Here is a 23,404-nt window from a genome sequence, read left to right as displayed (position 1 = left end):
GGAGAACCCAAGATTCCTTAAGATTACTTGGGATAGTGCCTGAGGTGAATGACGCATTGATAAGCTTAGATGTGAAGGGTGATAAGTCCCTTGCGGCGTCTTTTATGAGTTGGGCAGGACATTTATCTCCTCGGCAGTTGGAAAGCTTAAATGAGAGTATTATTTTTTTGACCTCCCGTATGGATACTTTATTAAATTTAAAGCAATGTGCTGGTTTGGGTGTGAGGGGTATTTTAACAGTTTGAGGGGGAGATGTTGGTTTGTTTAATCTTTTTTTTGTGATTTTGTTTTGAAGAGTAGCTATTTTGTCAGTGAGTGCCCTCTGGATGTCGGAACACCATGTCTTATCTTTAACACAATTATCCAGTACAGGGATTGGGTTTTCCAATTCCTTCAGAATTGCAAAGAGTTACTTTGTGCCTGATTTTACTTGCAGTATTCTATAATCAAAACTTTCTTTTTTTGCTCGCTGTATTTCAATTTTGTATTTCGTGGAGATGTTAATTAGGTTGGTTTTGTCAAGCTCGGAAGGTGTTATCCTCCAGATTGTTTCACTTTTGCGCTTTTTCTTTTCTTAGTGATTTTAATTGTGGCGTAAACCAGTTATTGAGGTGTGCTCTTGGTTTACTATTCCTCAATTTCAGAGGGGCAATTGTGTCCAGAGCTTCTGTCATAACTTTGGGTGATACTCCAACAGCACCATGAACTAATTAAGCTGCTCTTTGTTTTCGGTATAGCGTTCTTTCATCAATGGGTGACATTTTGATGGGTTTTTTTCTGAGTACATTTTACCGAAAAAACTAATTGAAATGTTTAGGGGGGTTAGAAAAGTATATATATGGGGTGGGGGTGGTTGGGAATAGTTCAAAAATAGCAAGGGATGGGATATTTGGGGGGGAACCCCTCCAAAAGGGAAAAAATAAATAATTTATGAGTTTTTTTGGTATAAAATACTCGCCAAAAAAACCATCGAAATTTCACCCATCAATGAAATAACATATAACCATGTTTTCAGGGGTAGGAGCTTCCATAATTGCCATGACTAGGTCTTTCTTTGGTGTCACATCTCCCTTCGGAACAGTACACACAGCCTAGATATTCAACACAGTGTTGCTAACATTGCTGCTCCTCTTTAAGCAGCATCCTGTCGCGGTCTTATAGTATCTTGATCCCAGCCAGCACAGTGCCTATGTTGTAATGTAGGGAATGTTGAGTAGTGAGGGAACTAGATTGGAAGGATGCCTCATAGGTAGAGAGCCTACTGAATGGAGGGACGCTGTGCTGCTGGTGGGACTTCAGATGATACTTGAAGGATAAACTAAAGTTTGTGAAACCTGCCTGGCTCCTGTATACTTCTGGTCTGTTATGGCTTTCCATTTTCATGCCGTAATTAAAAATATTGTTCTTGAAATAGGCCATGTCTTATTCTTGTCTAAGCAGGCCGTCTCTGATTTAAGTCTCAACAGCTTATATATGATCTGAATACACCAAAAGGGGTGATGAAAGTAATGAGTGCTTTTGAGTTGTGGTCTAATCTTATCTGTTGGTCCGTATTTTTCATGTCCAATTTAGTGGCTATAGATGCTTTGTTGAGCATCAAAACCAACACAGAGATGCAAATGTGGGCTAGGTGTCCACCATGAAGGAAGTGAAGGGAGAAATACAAAATAAAGATTACTATCATTTATATATTGCAATGTAGTTGGGTACCATTTGGATTTACCTAGCATCTGCTGTGTTTTGGCATCCATCTTAGGTGAAGAGTCAGGTCAGGTGATGTAATGTTTGTGGGTTGGGGGACAGTGACACAAAGTCTGGGCTTCGTCAACACAGCTGCATTTGTGTAAATTAACAAATTTGTGGAGGGTACTTCCTGACGAGGTCAGGCAAACTGAGAAGTTGACTGATTATTGTTCTATTAATCCTGAACTGGTTGTAAACTATTGTAAAACAAGTTCTGCTTACGTGTGCCTACGTGTTAAAGATCTGCTGACCAGCCTGCCACTTTGCGTAAAAATGAACTGCTGAAACCTATGTTCTTTGAGTCTTTTGTGTTAATCATATGGTTAAGCAAATCTACCCAGATGAAATGCAATAAAAGGGAACTTGTTTGAAGAATGGTCCTCTGTCTCATATTATTGTGTTTTTCTTTAATGGTCCAGTACAAATTTGGCGAGCCGGGGTAGGAACCCAGGAGTTCTGCAGCCGTCCGTCGTGCTCTCCACCTCCAAGATGCCATCCACGGCTGCTTCGCCCTCATAGTTTTACTGTGCTTAAGATAAGGTAAGCCAGACACCGACTGTTCTGCTGAAAGTCTGGGAACTCCAAGCAAGTGATTAAACACCAGGGGTGGGGAAAAGGGTGTGTAGACATATGAGGAGGTGTGAACCCGGTTTTCAATATAGTCTGAGGGACAGAGAACATGTTTAAAAGGGAATGAAAGGGATCCACTCTGCCAGTTTTGCATGAGTGATGGCATTGTGAAATACGAGACCCACCAAAGCACTTCTGTGCTTAGGTGAAGATAAGGGTGGCGCCAGTCGCTTTTTGCTTAGGCGAATAATAAGGGAGCTGCAGGAACTTTTTTCTCCTGCAAAATGGTACGATTGGAAATTCATGTGACAAATAAAAGTAAAATATGAAAGTATTGTGCAGAATGGGCGCAAGCGACTGAAAACCTCACTTTGTCTTGGCCAAAAGGGGGGTCTTTCTGTCCTAGGGTACTGGAACACATGTACACATTAGTACAGACAGTCATAAAGGGGGAGAAAAGGGAAATGTGATTGCACATTTTTAAACTATGGAAGGAACATGGCGATGATACACTATGCCATGCACAAACCTCTGAAATACATAGTATCATGGAACGCACTGCACCGCCTCCATACGAAATTCAGGAAGATAGATCTTGAGGCTCTATGTACTGTGAATAATCTGATGGGATTCTCCCCAGAAACCCGGCCTGGGACCCTCCTCATGTGACCAGGGAAAGGCAGACACTTTCTGATCCTGGCCCTGAGGGTGGTGTACTGCGGGATGATCACATGGGGTTTTGGGGGAACAGACCAGAAAGACTGGGATGAATCCCTTTTTAATTTTCCCAGTAATCCCATTCTTTTGATGCTTTTTTGCCAAACTGAAGAAGTGGAAAAATCTAGCTTGGATAAAGTAAACTACAAGTGCCAGAATCCTGTTGGGACCGATAGGCTTACCGGCACTATTGTTTCTGGACCGGTACAGTTGCAATGAGGCCCAATTCCTGAGCAATCATTCTTTATTACCAGAAGTTATTATACAGACAAGGAGAACACGCATTACGCAAGCCAAGAGGCAAACCCGTTCCATAGTAAAACAAAGCTTGTTTAAGCCAATCCACCTAATTGATAAAGCTGTTGATGGTCCAGTGGTCCCTGAAACATGTGTGACATTGTTACCTGAAGCTGAAAGAGTGGCACTACAGCTTCTGGGTAGCTTGCTGGAGCAGGGAAGGTGTGAGTAAAACTGGGGAAGGTAGCTGGGTACGTGTTAAGAAAATGTGGGAAACAGCCTGTAATGCTGAAGACTGCTGAAGCTGAGAGGAAGTCAGTCTCGGGGCAGTGGCAGAATATACCCGTGGCAGGGACACAGATGGACGAGGCGCAGAGGCTGCCCTTTTATTGGAGCATAGAAAGGAACAGTGACTTGCCTACCTGTAGAGGTTGAAGTGTCTTGTTTTATCGATACATGCCAAATAATTCTTGCATATAAAGACTGAAGCAGCAGTACCTGAACTGTGGTGGTGAATACAAATTGTCACATTGGATGTTACATTGAAGTAGTGGCATACTGTGGGACAAGGTGACTGTTCTCACAGTAACACAAGTAGAAGGGTGGTTGTTAAGAGGGAAGCAGCAACCCAAGAGAAGCATCCTAACAATTATACTGAATGTATAGGGAAATCGGGAGGCATTGACCTATCTGAAGATATAGGGGCAAGTAAAGATACCGATTCAGAGACATAGGGAAAGGGAAAGAAGGTCAAAGTTAAGTATAAAACGAAAGATAAGAAAGGGAGAACGGATAAAAAATATGATTTCTCATTGATAGATTGGGGAAATGAAAAAGGGAATGCTGCTTTAGATCCCCTATGAAAAGCAGATAAGGAGTTTTGTAGAATGAAACACTTGTGTATAGGCGCGTTACAAATGCCTTATCATATCATATCATATCAGAGGATGATGAGCTTAAAAGAGGATTTAGGGAGAAAACAAAATGGGTCACGATTGGGGGAGTTACTCCCTCATGCGGCAAGAATAGAAAAAGGGAGAGGTATGTTTGAATTATTGGAGGAAAAGAAAGAGTCTGAATTAGGATTCATGTGATACTTACATTTCAATAGATAAAAAAAATGTGTGTCTCTGTGAAGACGATGGTATGGTTTATATGTAAATGTCCAGGTCTTCATAGTGTTTCTAGGAGCTCCGGTGTTATTTTACAGATGCATATGGTAATCTTCTTGTATTTTCTCATCTCCATTCTGTTCACCAGTCTTAGCATTTTGAGGGTGTCTTTCCATTGAATGCAATAACGTCTATTATTTTTTCCTACAAGTTGTACTGGTTTGTGCTCAAGATAGGCTGTAGCCGGTTGTTTTGAGTGCTGATTGAAGTTTGAAGTTACTGTTGAGCATAACTCGATGGGAAATTGAATTAAACCTAAAATATGCACCCTGCATTTCTGTGGGCGATGTAAAGGTCATACTGTATTCTCCCAAATTACCCAATGTAAAGTGTGGCCTGTGTATTCAGGTTGCATTCTTGCACTTGTATTTTTGCTTTGTTTGTTATGAGTATGGGTCTAAGGTGTCTTGATTGCATAAGTTCCGGTCACGTGTGGCTGCAACCAGCTATATATCTTTGATAGTTAATATCCTGCGGAACGTCTATGACTCACAACTGCCAATATTTAGGATGTGGCACAATCCCTTATTTAGAAGAATATATATCACCTTTTAACCTTTTGGTGTAACCTCTCTGATTCTTTCTGTAAAGGGAGCAGGGGGTGTGCGTGACTATTTACTGCTCCAAATACCCAAGTTAATATTTACATGAATGATGCATACTTATTGTAAATTCCATCGTATTTGTACTATTTTAATTAAGAAAACTATCAATACAAGTTAGAGATGGGAAGTTTGTAGAATCAATGACCCCTTGCTGAGGGATAACGTAGTTTGAAAAAAAATTACATAGTCCCTTATTACGAGTCTGCCGGCAATCTGCTGGCCCTCCTAGGGGCTCCACTCTGCACATTCCCAAAACAGAGTAAATAACAAATAGGTATGTTGATATGTTATGTTATGTTAAAGGTACTTGTACCGCACACTCTTGCCACCTGCCAGATCTGTAAAGCAAGGAGCATGGGCGGGTGGTATAAGCTAGTAGTCCTGAGCAGGAGAAAAGAGCAAGAGAGCTGTGATGTGCTGTTGGCAGCTTCAGTTTGATTCACACCGTTCGCTGAGCATAGGTGTGTTTTTCGGTTGGTAGCCACCATGTGCTGTTGGGCGAGGCTATGTGTGGTTGTTTAGTTGTTGTGGTGTAGTGACGTGCATGCAGGTTGTTGTGCTGTAGAGGTATGGTTGTATTTGGTTCATAGTTTGAGAGGTGTATGCAAAAGTATGAGTTCTTAAGTAGGGTTGGTTATTGGCAGTACCCTATCCTACCGCCTCCGTCATGACTGCCTGTGGCACATATCCCTTCCCCTGTTGTACATCCTGGTGTGCTACACTTACCACTTCTATGTTGTGTGGAGATGTGTGGTTCCTCAAGATGGCTATTCAGTGGCAGCACCTTCTCCACCCCCAGTGTTCAGACCAATTGCCACCCACATCCCTTCACCCCCAGCAATCACCACCCCCACAGGCCCCTCCAGGGGAGAGGTGCTCTCTGTGCCCTGTGGTCCATTGTTTCCGAGTTCTGGACACCTCCCTCTTCCCCGTTTCTGGTTTGACCCTCTGTGGAGACAGATGCACTCTTTCAGGAGCCTCTCTACTTCCTGCACTTCACTCCGGTCTGGCCTACTCCCCAGTCCGTCTGAGTTGTATGTTCATTTCATGTGGTGTCAGGGTTGTTAATTCTGAATTTTAGTTGGTCCTTCATGGTTCGCATTTCTCTGGAGAGGGAATTCCAATGTTTTATGACTAAGTAAGAGAATGCCGATCTCTCATGGGAAAAGAGAGGTTTTAAAAGGATCTATTGGCTCCCTGGTCATGCATGGTCAATTACTTTGTCTTCTTATTTAAACACTGAAATTACCCGTTGAGGTAGTGGTACTGAATGTGCAGGGAAAGGACCTTGTTTCTAATTGGTAATGGATTGGCAGAATGGAAGGCCCTGGCCAGGAGTGGACTAGGAACCAAAACAGACCCTGGAAATAATGTTCATAGTGGCCACATATTACACATTTTCAGCAAGCCCAACCCTTTTCCTATGAGAAAATGTCGAAATAATATAGGTTACCACACAAAAGAGGCCCAGGGTGCAGAGGCCTACCGGGAACACTGTAAAGTTCCTTATTGACCAGTCCGGCTTCAGGCCATGCAGTGCCAGATTTATAATATAAAATCAGGAGCTAAAGTATTGGTAGAAGACATGAGTGGATATTTGAGGGAGGTAACCAGTGCAGTAAAGTTTTGTCTCCAAACAGGCTCTTCCCTACGTTTCCAAGGAAAGTCGTGACCAACAAGAAATTCTGCAAATGATTCCAAGGGATTTCATAAATAGTACACATTTCTGTGAGGATATGGAAGTAAGCCAGATATGAGGGGCCGTTCGAGATCATTCTTAGTACGTCTACTACAGTAGAAATAAAAGAGAGAAAGCCCTAATACCATTTGTCAGATGCAGGATAGCAAAGTCCAAAAAGACACTGGCTGTTTTTGCCCCTGAAGAGAAAGACCTTATTCCCCAATAAGCAATGTTTCACTGTATTTGTTCTTATGTTTTTTATTCTACTTGATTCTGTTTCTGTTATGCTGTTTCTATGATGGTGTCTCTTTGACTGGAAGCTATGTTGTTCTTATTGTAAGGTCTGCAGTATCTCCACATTTAATACCAAATGAACTGTCATATGATGATTCCAAATGTCTTATACTTTTAGCACAATGTTGTTTAGGTGGGCATGAACACCCTTCTCGTTTCCAAGTATTATGTTGTTTAGTTAATGTCACTCGATGGAATTAGGAGGAATAAAAAGCACTGTTGTCAATCATGGTATGAAAGGCCCAAATTTGAAATAGAATGCATCCCTTCCAGACTGTCGATTACAACCTTTTTAGTTGCCAATGCAAGTTTATGGTGGGGACCAGGAGCTTGGGTGAAGGTAACATTCCCAATAGTTTGCAGAGGAATGCATATGCGGGTCAATGGTGTCGTTATCTTTGGTACTGTTTTTGAAACCTGTGCTGCCATATGGACTAAATATGCTTCTTCAGTTACATGGATGGCTCCTAATGCACCTCCTGCACTCTCTCTGAAACATCTCGCACCTCGGTTGCGTTACCGGGGTAACTTCAAGGAAGTCGCTGTTACGCTGCAACATTCTCTGCTCTGTGGAACATTGTTCGTGCTGACACTTTGTGGATATTTTATGAACTACTGGAGATCTGCCGGAGTACGTAATCTGATGCAAAGATAAAGAAGACCTTAATTTCTACATTACTGAACTGACCAATACGAATATATATTTTAAATATATTACCCCTTTTTGTTTCTCTTAGGTTGACTCCGCCCATTTTACCCATAACTCTGTTAAAAAGGGCTGAGCGTGTGCTTATGCGTGTGCGCTTCAAGGAAGTCGCTTTTTGAAGTCGTTGTTACGTTGTTAAGCTGATTCAGCTGACAGCGTAACACAAACTTCTACCCTTTACCTTATATATTAGATTGGCTCTGATTTTTTACTTTATAATTGAATTCCCCTATGCTCTAGAGATGATCTTTTGTGGTAAAGATTGGTAGAATACCGACATATTCCAATGTCACGGAAAGCTGCTGGATATAGTTTAAAAACTGGAATGCCATCCAGTTTAATGCTGACGTGGGCGTCTGTCCATCTTAAAGCTACACCCCTTGAAACCATCTCCAATTATAGCACTTAAGAGGAAAATTTGTGGCCAACCGTCTAATTCATCAGAAAAAAAGAAGTGCCACGGGTGCCGTTCGTGAGTTTTACCCTCCACGCATTTCTGTTGATTCTCTTTCTGATATAAACTGTAGTAACAATGTACTTACCAACCATTCTGTAATTAATGATATATGTGATCATGAATTGGATGCACACGCATCAAACTTAACTATTTCTGATGCACAGATTATCGCGTTTGCTTTGAATGTTGTGATTGTTGCATCTGTTGTAGATTTAAATACGCAAGGGACCGGAAATACAAAACAAGTAAGTCCGTCTATGAGTTCCCATCCAGCATGAAGTAATATAAAAGATATTTCCTTTTACAGTGATAATGTCTCAGCTGTTAGTACATCTCAAAATGATGATGAAACATCATCCTCTATTGGAAATGACCCTCAATGCAATGAATACATCTATCATGTCTTTGGTTAAATTATTCGAAACATTAGATATAAAAATCATGCAACAAATGCAGAGAATTGACAAGATTGTTGAGTGGATGAATGACTGGGACATGAAACTAAACGTTAACTCTAAACAAGATTGTGCTACTACTGATCAAAATGACCAAAACGTTTTACACAATCCTAGAGAGAATAAACAATCCTCTGAATTAAACATGGAGCCCTACATTTTTCTGCTTCCAGCATTCGAAAAAATGATTGCCCCTCAAACTTGTCAGGAAGAGTCTTGCAACTCTTTACAAGCACGCTCTCTTCCATCAATGGAGATCCTTTCTGTTAAGCCAGGCACGGTATACAACCTGTTTGATATACATTCAAAAAGGAATGACAAGGACTCTGTCAAAAATGTCATATCCAGCAATCCGTTAAAAAAAACCGAAGAATCAAAAGAATTTGAAGCACAACAGTAGTGCGAATGTCAAACAGTTTGTATAACGCCTGACATTGGTTAAAAATTCAAACTCGAACATAAGGAAAGTAATACAGAATAAGTACAAATATTTAAATAAAAAAGAAAATCTGAACAAAAATGTCAAAGATTACGCTCCTTTGAATGAGATTATTACGATGATTGAGTCCCCTTTTGTCCCAAAAGACAGTGAACCCAAAGCTAATCCATCTGCTTCCGTTCCTGTAGCAGATTGCATCCCGATCCATAAAGGCTGTTTAGATCTTGAGAAAAATCCAAATGAGCTACTAACTAAAATGCCTATTGCTATGCAATGTCCAAAAGAGAAAAAATCTACTATTTCACAAGAAATACAATTGAGTCAGAATAAATCTCTTTTCTCCGATGAAATCCTGAAAGAGATTCAGGCTGAAATTCAAAGATCTTTGGAAGACTATAAACATCTTAAACAGCCAACTTTAACTTCCAACTCTTTGAAATCCACCCTACCCCTTTATGAGGATGTTCAACCGGAGATAATAATAGCGTTGCCAAGTGAATTTTCAAGACAGTCGGACTGTACACCACAATTAGTCCCTCATACGAATCCAAAAACATCAAGAGTTGAGATGACTTCACACCTTAACAAAAGAGATGATATAAAACGCTATTGCATAGGAATTGTGCCGACGAATATTAGAGCCGAAATTCATCATGTAATGGATGAATATTTTTTTTAAAAAGAGTTTGCTATCAACACCATTGATACAAAGATGGCAGATGTGAACACACTCCAAAAAGAACATGTAATTATCACCCTGCCTCTCTATGCACAGAACAAAAGAACCTGCTACAAAATAAACAGCAAATGCTAACTAAGAAATTGTCAAGACACATGCTAAATCAAAATAACAACCATCGATTTATATTGAAATGCTGTGCTGCTCCGTTCGAGGCATATGATCTGTGCAGAGCCAGTGTCTTGGCGATTTATGAAGATATACAGACCTGAGTGATGTCACCTCTAATGACATTAGTCAGGTCGAATTTCTGAATGATTCAAATCTGTCTGTGGTCAGACTTTGGCTGAGTTCAAATGTTGTGTGTAATGTTCTATGACAGGCCAGAATGGACCTATTTGCAATGGGTTTCATTCTGCCTATTGACCCTACAGTTTATGAGAGCCAGAATGACCAAGGAGTAGAGATGACCTCCACGGCCCAAACGCAACAGCTGAAAATATATAATGCTTATGATAAACGTAATTCCAAGAGACCGTGCAAGAAAGTTCCCAGTCAAATTATCGAGATGAAACAAATACACGCTATACCTCACAACTACTTTTAGAGAAAAAATCCATAGAATTTTCAATCATAAATTGGAATACCTGTGGCCACTGTCATCTATTGAAAGATTCTTTGCAGCTACTAACGTATAACATCATAGCCCTCCAAGAAACGTGGTTTACCACAGCGCCTGTATCGAATGGATATGAAATCCTCCTGTCCCATGCAATTAAAGGAACCAAAGTTAGATCAGCGTCTGGGCTAATGGTAGCTGTCAACATTGACTCTGGTTTCAGAATCTTCCCATGGGCCCAACCAAACCCCTTTCTGACAAAAGGTTAAAATAACTTTTCATGGCAACATTATGGCCCTAATAAATGTTTACAGAAACCCCATGGGATTGGCTGATAAGACCTTTTTTAGAGAGCTAGAGAAATTGTTAAAACTTATACTCCAATCCCCTGCGTTTACGAATATTTTTGTTGTTGGAGACTTGAATCTAATTTGTTTGGCGAAGACATCTAATAACCGAAACAATTTGTGCGTCAAATGCGAAGAAATTATGAAATCTTGTAATCTACGGATGCTTAATGGCTCAATTAAAAATGATATCCGGGCCCATTACACCTGGCGGAGAGGTATGAATACCTCTGTTATTGACTATATCTATGTGGCTACCAACTTATTCAGTCTAGTGACCAAATTTGAAGCAGTGCATTGTTCCAATAGCGATCATGAAATGCTTACTGCACATTGGCATTCAGATAGTACATTATCCGACTCTCACACTAGTAGATATACCTCAAGACTAAATGTAAACAACTCACTAATTAGGTTTTGATGGAATGAACAGTCGCTAACTAGTCTTTATAGAGACTTTTTGAGATTAAAAGCAAGTTCCAACTGGGAAGACCAAACATATCTTTCAGCCTTACATCTATACAAATTGAATCCTCACCCTTCCTCCCAAAAGAAACATATAATGAGGCATAGTTTCAATAGAGAAATGCAACATCGGAAAAAAGATTTACGCAAAGAGAAGAGACTGGCCTTACAACTTCCGATCTCTGTAAAATTCAAAGCTCTTCATGTCATAAGAAACACATATAGACACTGGACGAGAGCCCATAAAATCTGGCTATATCAAAACGACGTGAAACTATGCTATCAGCAATAAGTTCCAAAAGCACTGCCGAAATCTGTGGTCTCCTGAATATGGCAACTAATTTAACTCAATATCCAGTTCAAATAAATGGGGTCCTTGAAGCAGACTGGATATTACATTATACAAACCTATACTCTAATACCAATTTGGCAGAATTTAGAATCCAAAGCTCAATTCGGAGCTTAGAACAAATGCAGATTTTGGAAGATGTCTTGTACTTTATCAACAAATCTATTACCTCTAGGGCTCCAGGTCCTGACGGACTTAGCAACTTTGATCTTAAGCAACATCCCCAGATAAGGGCCAAGATCTTGCACAACATTTATGTCCAGGTTCTCGGAACTAACATCATTCCCGACTCCTGGTGAAGATCAGTAATAATTCCAATCTTCAAAAAGGGAAATCGGGCCAATCCCTCCAACTATAGACCAATAGCCCTTTTAGATGTACCAGGCAAGATTTTTGCCCGTTTTATATTGCGAGATCTTAACGAATGGATTAACAACCATTCACTACGTGACCCTTGTCAGACCAGATTTATTGCTGGATTGGGAACTTCTGTCAATTTACTAACTCTGACATCAATTATTAAACACCACCAGGCCAGCAATCAAGCATTATATTTGGTATTTGTTGACCTACATAGACAACTGCCGATCCATATAATTACACTCATTCATGTTCTTCATACCAACAATAGTATTCGAGTGAGGCTAAATCTGGAAGGCACCCTATCCTCTGCAATTAAAACCTATAGAGGATTATGACAAGGTTGCATTTTAGCTGCAGCACTATTTAGTTATTTTATATGCAGATATGTGCAAAACTTTTAGTGAAATTCAATCAGATGCCCCTAAGTTAGATCATAAAAAACACCTGCACTTCTTTATGCCGATGATCTAGTTTTGATATTGAAAACCCTGGTGGGGATACAAAATCTTCTTGATGCACTCTCAGACTATGCTGATAGAAATTTGCTAATAATTAATTTAGAAAAGACTAGTAATGACATGTAATCCAACCACGAAAAACAACTGTAGAAATTGCAAATGGTTCATTCAAGGGACGCAGCTGGAATGTGCTCAGAACATACATATCTAGGTGTTGCTATTTCTGGCACTACGAATATAGCGCAGATGACAAACTGGAAGACAAAGGTAAGTACAATGATCTCCCAATCACAGATAATCCAGGCAAAATTTGGCAAATTTTCAATTATTCCGATTCTAACTTTTTTAGACAAAAAACTACACCAATCTTATTGTATGGATCAGAAAGTCTGCCAGTTCTATCTGAACTGATATGGGGACAATTTGAAGCTAAATTCTGGAGACGTACCCTTGGCCTTGCAGGCTATACTCCAATTGCGCTTATTCTTAATGAGCTTGGTTCAATATCGTTATATGCTCGATATTTGTGGCAAATAATAAACATGTTTCGGAAGTGCCTATTGGCATATGATTCAGGTATGCTACTGGGGACTTTAGCTCGCTATCTTCTGCAATCTAAAGATGCTTTTGCGGAAAATTGGCATCACAAAGTAATAAATGCTCTGGCCTACGCAGATGCTTCAATCAAGGTACTGCTACACAATCTGATAGGTGTAAAAACAAAGCTATTCCAATGGGATTGGGCAAGAAATAGATCAACTTGCCTGCAGTACCAGGACTTCGATGGAAGCGTCTTTACGCATAAGAAATATAGTCTCCCAGAACCGTATATGATCAAAGCTTCATCTCTGCACCAGAGGGTAGATTTCCTGAGCATAAGATTGAATCCATGGCCAATACAAGTTCTGGTAGAATGTAAAGCTCTATGCAAAGAAAGACTACTCTATCTAAAACATCCACTTAAAGAATATGGTGATCTAACTACAGACACTCTGTGGATGATGATTATGTCTGGACTGTCCCTATCTTTAAGAATTGGTACTATTCGATTCCTAAGAACCATACCACTGTTAAATATCCATACAGAGGGTAATGAAATGAAGTGAATTGGTAAACCCACTGTGATGGTGTATAAGTTTTATTTTTTACTTTTTTATGATAAGTGTCAAAAATTGTAAGAAAGTATAATTTTAATGTTGGATTTGTATGTTGGAATTTCATTCTTTTTTTAAAAAATGCTGATTTTTTCTTTTAATTTACCTTGTTTTATTTTATGACAGTGTTATGTGAATTATAAGAAAATTGTAAAGTTGACTAGTTTCAGCTAAAACAAAAAATAAAACACAAAAAAATGGAACATTGGCCACACAAACAAATCTGGCATGTGCAACTATGCTGGACATTCCAGACTTACAGCTAGGCACCGCAGTTCTCATAAATGTGTTTTGGTCCAGCGTAGGGTTGGCATATGATTAGCTGACTCCTTCCTGGTTGGGTTATGTTCTTTAGTTATTTTGGACGCTCCTGTCGTCATTTTTCCAAGTCATACTTTCTTTGAAAAAAGTAGCTCCATTGCGTTATTGCATCGGCACAAGAGAAACAATTATTTCACATCTTCAGCAAGACAGAATCCTTTTTTTTTTGCATTCATTCTAGCCCCAAGTGTTCAGTTCGCAGCTAATGCAAAATGGCCAAAGGAGAGACGTTTTGCAATGATGCAGTTTATCAATGCTACAGAAGATGTTCTAAATGCCATAAAAGAGGAGCTCAGGGGTATTCGTCTTACAGTTTTTCAAAAGTATTGTGCCTTGAACATTTTGACAGCGTCATCAGGAGGAGTTTGTCAATTAATACTTGCTGTACTTCCATTGCTATAATGATGCAGGAAAATGGCTCCCTGACTCTAGCTATCACAGTTGTTCATAATCTACAGAAGCGTCTATCTGTAGAAGAATGTATCACTGGGGACTGGTTTGCTGGCTGGTCATTGAACATTCCCGGATGGGATTTCTCACTTCGGAAGATACTATTCCTTTTATTGTTTGTTTTCTGCTCCTTTATATTTTGGTACAGGTTTTATGACCTGTATTATGAGATGCTTCTCCTCCACAAGTCTAATGTTTCCTACTTGAATTTCTGAGTCTACACCAACAACTCCTTTTTTACCTCCACTCTCGTCACCGCCTTCATGTCCTTGTGCTAATACAGTGCATGGTCATTAGGGTGTAGTGATAGTTATCACCAAAAGGGGGGAATGAAGGGAGGAATATAAAATAAAGATGACTAGCTTTTTAAATATTGCGATGTAGTTGGGTTTACCTGGCATCTGCTCTGTGTTGGCATCCCTCTTATGTGAAGAGTCAGGTGATTTAACGTGTTGTGGTTTGGGGAGAGCGACAGGTCTGAGCCTCATCAACACAGCTGTATTTGTGTAACTTTAGCGGGATGAAATGAAAGTCTGATACTGCAGGTAAGGGAAATGAACTTATTTACTAAGTTCCAGTGACAGGGTATATACATCAGTTAAGTCCAAGAGTAAGTAATAAGGAAGGTACACAGGCGACATCCACCGGCCTCCTCTCTCACAGGCTGCTTTATTCCAACTGCCATTGATGGAACTTTCAGGGGCACTCACACCAGAACATTCCACAGGCATAACTTTCCACCAAGCATTCTCTCAAGCAAGCATTAATGCAGCACCAAGGCAGGGAACACAAGACACAACAGTAACATAACCAATTAATGTAGGATCCTTCCTGACGAGGCTAAGCAAACTGCAAACGATGGTTGTGCTGTTAATCCTGAGCTGTTTGTAAACTATAGTAAACCAAGTTATGCTTACGTGTGCCTACGTGTAAAAGATCTGCGGACCAGCCTGCCACTTTGTGTATACATTAACTGATAAAACCTGTGTTCATTGAGTCATTTCTGTTAACCACACAGTTAAGCAAATTCTTTCCGACCGAAATGCAATAAAAGAGAACTTCCTTTGAAGCAAGGGCCTCTGTCTCACATTATTGTGTCTTTCTGTAATATTCCAGTACAGATGTCACGGTTGAGGCTGGGAAAGCTGAATCTCAGTCTTAGATTGGTTGTAATCTGCTTCTTTTGTGGGCACCATTCTGAGGCCTGTCATGGTTAGAGGGTATCGTGTATACACAATTCTTTGAGTTCCCGGTGAGCAATTGCTGGGACTTTTCTGAGTTTATGTTTCATTGGGACTTCTGCTGGCTTTAGGTATAGGCAGAGCTTGTTTACATAGACAGTGCCACTGCCGACTACCTGCAAGAACATAATACTCTAACTATAGTTTTGCATGGTTACAGTGAGTACCTGGTCTTCTCTGGGTGATCCCAGCTTGATCTTCAGGTTTTGTTGATCATGCCATCTGAAGGTGGGTGGGCTCTTCCTCACTATGTACATCCTCCCATATAACAAGTATGCCTTTGAAATCAAGTCTAATTTCATGGAACCATGTTAGATTCATCTCATCCCGCTGTATGCGTTTGCTGGATGTCTGGGTTCTTGGCTTTTGCCTTGCCTGGTGTGGCAAACTGCTAGAAAATAAACTGGAATGTAGATATGTACCAAGGAAATATAAACCATAACCTGACAAAATCTTCAATTCTTTCTATGACTTGGGACTCACTAGGCCACACAAAAGTGAAAGAACAAGAGAACCTCCGATGGGTGTGCTTGGAATTAGAGGCATAGGGCCTCATTACACGTTATGCGGTAAACCATGGTGCCACTAGCACCATGGTTGCCGCCAGTACCATACTGGTACCACCATGGAGAAAAGGGGAATTACCACCTCGTTCCAAGGTTGGCGAGGCGGTAATTCCCCCTTTCTCCATGGCCCTTCCCAATTCCCATTTTCGGCCATAGGGCTCAATGGGAATGGGGAAGGAGCTAATTACGGTACTGCAAATTGCGGTACCGTAATTAGCACCAAGGTCCCTTTGCGGGTCCCAACTTTAACGGCTGGTCTACACCAGCTGTTAAGGTCGGGTCCCGCAAAGGGACCTCGCAGTAAGGCGGTAAGGGTTTACCAGAACCGGTGCCCTTAACCGGAACCGGTAAACCCTTACCGCCTACCGTGTAATGAGGCCCATAGTCTTGTAAAGAACCTGCATGCATCAGCTGAATGGTGGGCAACAAGACATTGTGGTACGCTGAGCAGTGATACACATGACACACAAGTCATTGATTCACCTACAATCTTCACTGAAAGAGATTATCAGGAGTAGAAGTTGGTTGAGCACCTAGTAATCCTAGAGGTAAAACACTAGCAAAATAATTCTTGAAAGGAACTGTCCATGGAACGGGACGATGTAAAGTGGTCTGGTATGTGTTCCCCGCCCCCCTTGCAGGGGAATCCTATACCTCTAAATCGTTGTCTCTTTCAGATTCAAGCCAGTCTATAAAGAAAGATTTGTTCAAATGGATGGCCAATGAAACATCAAATCCATAGTATTAAGAGGTGCTTAGCCTACAGGCAATTCTAGTCGAACAGAAATGGTCCAAAGTTGGCCCAAACAAAAGTTCACAAGTCTACTTTTACAAGTCCAGTTCTATTCTAATAACACCAACGAATACCTCCTAGGGTTCGGTTCCTGTAGCAGCTACTCACAGTCTTATCTGGATGTTATTACCTCTATATTTTCACTGTGCTCTTTCAGGACCTCTTCCCAGCATGATTCAGTGGCTCTTGTCAGGAGCCTGTCAGGAGAGCACAGGGCAATAGATATATGTGGGAGTGAGTACACACTGTAGTTTAGGGGAGATTCGGAATGCAAAACTTAGAATATACCAGAAACAGGTACATACCAGGCTGACCTTTGTAGAGACAGGTAGTCGCCGGAACACGGTAAGGAGCAGGTTGAAAGCAAAGTGACACAGAGAGAAAGAGACGGCAAGCAAATATAATGGGTAACATGGGTTGGCCACAGTAAAGAGTGTACTGTAATATGTTAAGGAGTCTCTAGGGAGATTAGGGAAAGCCCTTGGAATTGGTATAAACATATTACTCTTAACAACAATCATACAGCGATGGCATGGGAAGGACGTGCAGATGAGATGGTTGTACTCAGTATGAGGGTAAAGCTGGAGACTACATACCGAGAGGCAAGACTCCAACAGATTAGACAAAGGCAACATAAGTATTTCTCTTATATGATCATAATGGAAGCCCACAGAGACAGTGCACCAATTTGCAATCAGGGTGGAAAAGCAAACTGTATAGAAATAACCAGGTGGGGGTAGGCACAGAAAAGAAGCAAAGGGCAGAAATTGTAGACAGAGGCTCTAAACAGAAGCTATACAAACACTCACTTACACAGCACTCGTAAATACTTGTGTAGAGCAAATCATGGGTTACGAATCAGAACAGGGATTAGGGACTAGCATCATAGTAGGCAAGAAAAGCTGCCACACAGAAACCTAGGGTCTCGGAATATAGTTAAACAAAGCAGTCACAGATAAGCCAAGAGGTTGCTGCCAATTCAGTGAATACGTGTTTCAGGAAACTATGTTCACTAGAGAGCAGGAATTTAAACTATGAATGGAAGTCTAGTAATACAGCAAGAAAGAAATAGACATGAAAGCTAATACACTTCAGGTTGCTGCTAAATAAATTAACAATGACATGGAACTGGAAAATATAGGAAAATAACAGTGAATCATGAAACTTTGATTGCGGAGAGAAAGAGGGGCAGCTTTGGCAGAAACAAGGTGAGGCTGTACGAAGAAAGTCAGAAAAGCCATATAAATACATTCAGAAAAATGATTAGCTTGAACAAGACAGGAGCTGAAAAGCAGCTACAGCAGGCAGGATTTAGTAGCCAAAAGCAACATAGCAAGGGAAGTTTCAAAAACCGCACAAAGATGGAACTCCTGTAAAGGCAGTTGATAGAACAACTGCTACTGCTGAATGTGAGTTTGGGCCTGATCACGACCTCGGCGGTAACGCTAACGATATTAGCGCGGGGGCTATTAGCGCGACCGCCATAGCCCCTGGTGCTAATAGCGCGGGATCACGAGTTGGGCGGACTTGGAAGTCCCCATTCCCCATTGAGCCCATTCGGGAATGCCCCATTTCCCATTGGGCTCAATGGAGAAAATTCGCGATTTTACCGCCGGCGGATTTCCCGCCGGCGGTAATAGCGCAAATTTTCTGCGGTTTTCTCCCAGCCAAGAGCTGGGGCGAAATCTGCTGAAGCCCTGATTCGGTGGACCCTTAAATCCGGCGGTAATAGCGCTACTGCCGGATTTAAGGGTTACCGCCGAGGTCGTGATCAGGCCATTTATTAAAGCCCACTCAGCTCACAGCTCAACAGGGCGGAGCGGATGGCAGTCAGAGGCAGCGGTGTACAATTAAACCACCTCAAGGAGTCAGTAGCCTGCAGCAGTGGATTGCAATTAACATCCGTTGATCTCCTGGCAGCCTAGCCTGCCGTAGCTTATAAGAGGTTAATGTAATATGGGACTTTTAGCAGCTTGCAGGCAAGAGGATTGCCGGTAATACCCTCCATGAGTCCTATGGGACTTCATGGAATGGGTATTTACCGCCCTTTCTGCCACCTGTAATATCCGAGTAATAGCAGGATATCAGGCGACATTCACAGTAGGCCAGTTTGCGATGTTCCGCTGGAATAACCAGTGGGATACCAGCAAACGTCTACTGGCCCCCTTTGTCTACAAAGGTTTACTTTGAAGACACATGGAACCAAAAACAAAGACATTATTTGGAACAGAGTTGTCGGCTGGGCAAATAGTTTTGAAGTGTTTGCTCAAATGATTTTTGATACCGGTCCCCCTCCTACACTATAGCAGGCTGGTCATTATGAATGAATAGTAACACCTTGACCTCTAACCAACTGTCACAATCTATTAGACGTGTCTCTGTTTCTATACTAAACTTAAGGGTGAGTGCTGACTTGGCCCCAAACACCATAGGTTCCATAAACTGCCTCCTTATACTGTAGGAACCAGCATTCGAACTCTGGAAGGAATGTCCATATTTTGAGTACTGAAGAAGTCAAAGCCGGCAACTTCAGGGGTAGCTTGGAAGGGCTGCCAGGCCATAGGTCTAATCTTTTCTAATTTAGGAGTTGCATCTGGACACAATAATAGGGTCCCCTGCCGGGCCACTGTGGATCCCACTTCAACCATCATCTGTCAAAAGGTCAAATGGACTCCACAGAGAAATCATGGATTGCGTTCAAAAGGTTTATAAGGGGCTGTGCACAAAAATATGCAACTTAACCGGGACTCAGTATAGCAATAAAAACAACTCCACACTTCAGAAAGGTTTCCAAAAAGGTCTCTGCAGTTCTCTCCCTGTTTTGACACAGTCTTTAGGCACAACTCTACTCTGTTGGGTGATCTATTGGCCCTGGTTGGGTAGAATTGCATGGGTGATGCACACACTTGTGTTTCTGTTCCAGGATTTGTTGCAGCAAGCACCACAAAGTCTATGTGAAAGAGGCCAGGAAGGTCTTTAGGTACATAGTCTGGTCCTATGTTTCTTCCCTGCCTCGGTGGCCTGATCCTGTTACCCCAAGCCCATCTCACTTTTCTCTCTGCTGATCCAATGCTCATTCATGCTTGGGGACCTGTCTCTAAGTATCACTGTTGATCCTCGACCTAGCTGCTGTCGGTCCTCGTCACCATTCTGCCAGAAACTGGTTCCTCCTCCTAGAAAATGGGTAGACTGCCATTGTCTAAATGGTTGACTCTCACAGGATCGCTGCTGCCAAAGAGCTTCCAACAGTCTTTTGGTCTTACATTCAGCTTCTTCTCTCCTCCTCCGATTATTAGCCGTTCCTTCTTGCTAGATCTTTTCCCTTCTCACTTCAGATGGTCTATCTCCCATTCTCTCATTCTATTTCTTCGCCACATTCACCCTTCTTTGTTCTCGCTCTCATAATTCCTGATCTTCACCTCCTCTGATCATTTGTGTCTCTCCCCTCCTCTGTGATGTGCACCTATGCCAAATTCTTCTGAACTTCCCCTACTACTGCACTAGGAACTCTGTCTGCACCTCCCCCCCTCCTGCACCTTCCTCGCCCACTGCACCTCCGCCTCTTCTTGCACCTTCAGCTCTCTCGCTGCACCTCCTCCTCCTGCACCTTCAGCTCTTTCTACACCCCAGCTACAAACTGCACTTTCAACCCTTTGCACCTTCATCTCTCTCCACACTTGCAACTTCTCCATGCCCCACTGCTACACTACTCCAAACATGTACACCCTCTTTATTTCTGCCCATGCTTTTGCAGGGAGTGTTCCGTGTTCCTCGGTCAGGCTTTTGTGTTTGACTTGCATGTGTGACTGGTACATATTTTGTTTTGAGATTTGTTACAGAATAAGACTTCTGGTATTAAATGATTACTTTGCTGGGCTTTTCGCCTCACATACCTATTCTTTAATAGACAGGTCTGTTCTCTTGGAACTATCAGGCTCATGCATGTGCGCAATATATGATGGGGAGGCAGTGGGTCCACTACTTCTCTGTGCCCTTCTGGCAAGTTGCTGCACCTGTAGGAGCGAAGTCATATTGTGGACTCAAGCTGGTGAATTGTGACATCCATGTACCATTACATGATTTCCATAGGTCCGCGTGGACATGGACCGCAGCAGCTGTTTCTGCCTCTTGTATTAGATTATTTAAAGTCCCTGTAGTGCAAGTGGACTTATTATGGCTGTCCCTTGGCCCAGGGCCCCAGTGCTGTGGGGTGGCGCTCTAGACCCAATCCGTCCTGACCCTGGCCCAACATCACATAGCGGGTGGTGCGGCATGCCCCTCTGGGTCGCCCTCACACACACTTTAAGGGCCTCACATAGGACATTGTCACAAAGTAAAGATCCACATCTTACACAGCTGTGAAAAAAACGGGGGATTTCCTTAATGAGGGTAGTTGGGTAGGAGTCTACAGGAAAGCCAGACTTGCTCAACAATTTGGGCAGGCCTTAGAAGCGTGCCAGGGAAAGGCAGGAAAAAGCACTGGTGGAGGCTGAGAAGGTATGTGTAAGAACCTGTGGAGAAGAAGGAGGGCACTAGGAAAGCATAGCAGTTTGTCCACAAGTTATGTGCACATGTCCGGAGATAGAAAGCCAATGAATCGCAGATCTTGTTAGCCTCTCCCCCAGTCCAGGAAGCATGACTGTTCCACTGCGAGTCCAGTCTCTATGTGAACAGATCCTGTTTTCCAAGATGTTCTCCGAAATATGACTTTATCTTCCCTCCTGGATCCTGTCACTGATCCATGCCTAGCTCTTCTAACTGCACTCAAGGCAGCAGATCTCAATGTCACCCAGCTGTGAATTAATTTCTATTGTAGATATATGTCAAACATAAAGGCCTGCCGCAGAATGGTGTTGATCTTTAAGCTGATTTAAGAAATGAACCCGTCCTTGGTTGTTATGAATATTCCATCATGTGTGCCGCGGTTCGAAATGCATTATCTCACCTGCAACCTTTCTTCAATATATCTTTTTCTGGCTTCAGGGCGAGAATCCAAGTACCTGTGGAAAAGAATATGAATTATGTTAGTCAATAACCTTATGTAAATATAAACTGCAAGAAAGCATGAAATACCATATTTCGCAGATTCTGGATTATTTCCAATGAAGAAATCGGCAGGATGTTTTGCTTTCGGGCAGACATTCCGCCCTACAGACACAATGTGTATCAGCCTCTTTTACTCCCTAAAAATAGGCAAATACACCCCAAAAACAAAAATAGGGAGTACAAATACTCACAACAAAAAATAGGATACAGACACATAAGAGCTTGTTTCCTTCTTTCAAACACACAACTCCATGCACATGCTTGTATGAGTAGTACACGCGGTGACATAAGGAGAAACTACTATTAATGCCCGCCTGAAGAGGACACATTGTATCTTTGAGTGTACATGAATAACTAGGTTACAAACATTATATTTTTTCCAGTTAAGTCATGTTTTTATCCGCTTATAAAAATAATGCATTTGGGAATGGAACCTTTTGTTACTCCCCAAAAAATCATTTCACTCTCAACTTTACAAAAATAGGGTGTAAAATAACCCCACGTCAAAATCTTATCTATAGCACTGCAGACATGTCAACGAAAGCTATGCTCACTCCCATTTTATAACATACATAACACAATTAGCAACTGGTGGTGCCATTGTGTTTTATATCATGAAAGCTACTGCTACCACAAGCAATAGACTATGTTTAATCTAGCGCTCACTGAGCTGGATCACCAATATGTGGCAGGCCCTAAATATTGGGCAGCATGATGGAGTCCAGGGCTCCCATGGAAATGCAAGCAGTCTCACATTGTATCTGTATTTATTAGGCTTATATAGCGCTTTACGCCAAAGCGCTTTACAATACAACAACAAGAATACATAGTAAACAAGAAGCATCAAGTTACAAAGACATGAAACAAATCATCAAAAACAGTATGTAGATCAATTGACCAGTTCTAAAGGAGGAATAGATAAGAGGAAGAAGAAAGGGAAGTAGAAAAAGAGGTCAGAGCGGGGGAAGAAGAGATAACAGGAGGAGGGAAGGAGGGATGAGAAAGAAAGGGAAGAAGAGGGGAAGTAGGAAAGAGGGTAGAGATAAAGGAGGGAGATAATAGGAGAAGGAGGGGAGTTAGGGCAGGGGGTGAAGAAGGAAAGATTTCAAGGAGGCACGGAAAGAGGGGTAAGAGGAAATGGAACGGATGGAGAGAGGTAAAGAGTTCAAGTGATGGGGGGCTAGAAGCTGAAAGGAACGGAAACAAGAGGAAGCACAAGGGGAAGGAGGTACTGTGAATAGGAAGAGATCGGCGGATCTGAGGGAGCGAGAAGGAGAGTAGAAAGAAAGGAGAGAGGAAAGGTAAGGGGGAGCTAGCCCATGAAGAGATTTAAAAACTAGGCAGAGGAAGTTAAATTTAAGTTGGGAGTGAAAGGGAAGCCAGCCAAGAAAAGAAAGGGAGGAGGAAATGGAATCAAGAGGTGCAAGAAGACAGAGGGTATGGATAGCAGAGTGGTAAAGGGATTTGAGGGGAGCAA

At 41.8% G+C, this 23,404-nt stretch overlaps 1 protein-coding gene across 4 annotated transcripts in view; it reads right to left on the bottom strand.

The window, feature by feature from the left end:
- The window catches only part of MFHAS1 (multifunctional ROCO family signaling regulator 1), a 666,381-nt gene that overhangs the window by 181,899 nt on the left and 461,078 nt on the right, over positions 1-23,404 (bottom strand). For all 4 annotated transcript variants that reach the window (XR_011280404.1, XM_069626262.1, XM_069626264.1 and 1 more), the window contains exon 3: positions 21,827-21,881. Coding sequence is in view for 3 of the 4 variants with exons in the window: in XM_069626262.1 (XP_069482363.1) it covers positions 21,827-21,881 (55 nt within the window). In the remaining variant the exon portion in view is untranslated. The remainder of the gene's footprint in view (positions 1-21,826; positions 21,882-23,404) is intronic.

The sequence above is a fragment of the Ambystoma mexicanum genome, chromosome 6p (assembly GCF_040938575.1).
Source record: "Ambystoma mexicanum isolate Mex_15411 chromosome 6p, UKY_AmexF1_1, whole genome shotgun sequence".
NCBI classification, from domain to species: domain Eukaryota; kingdom Metazoa; phylum Chordata; class Amphibia; order Caudata; family Ambystomatidae; genus Ambystoma; species Ambystoma mexicanum.
This window is presented reverse-complemented; position numbering and strand designations above follow the sequence as displayed.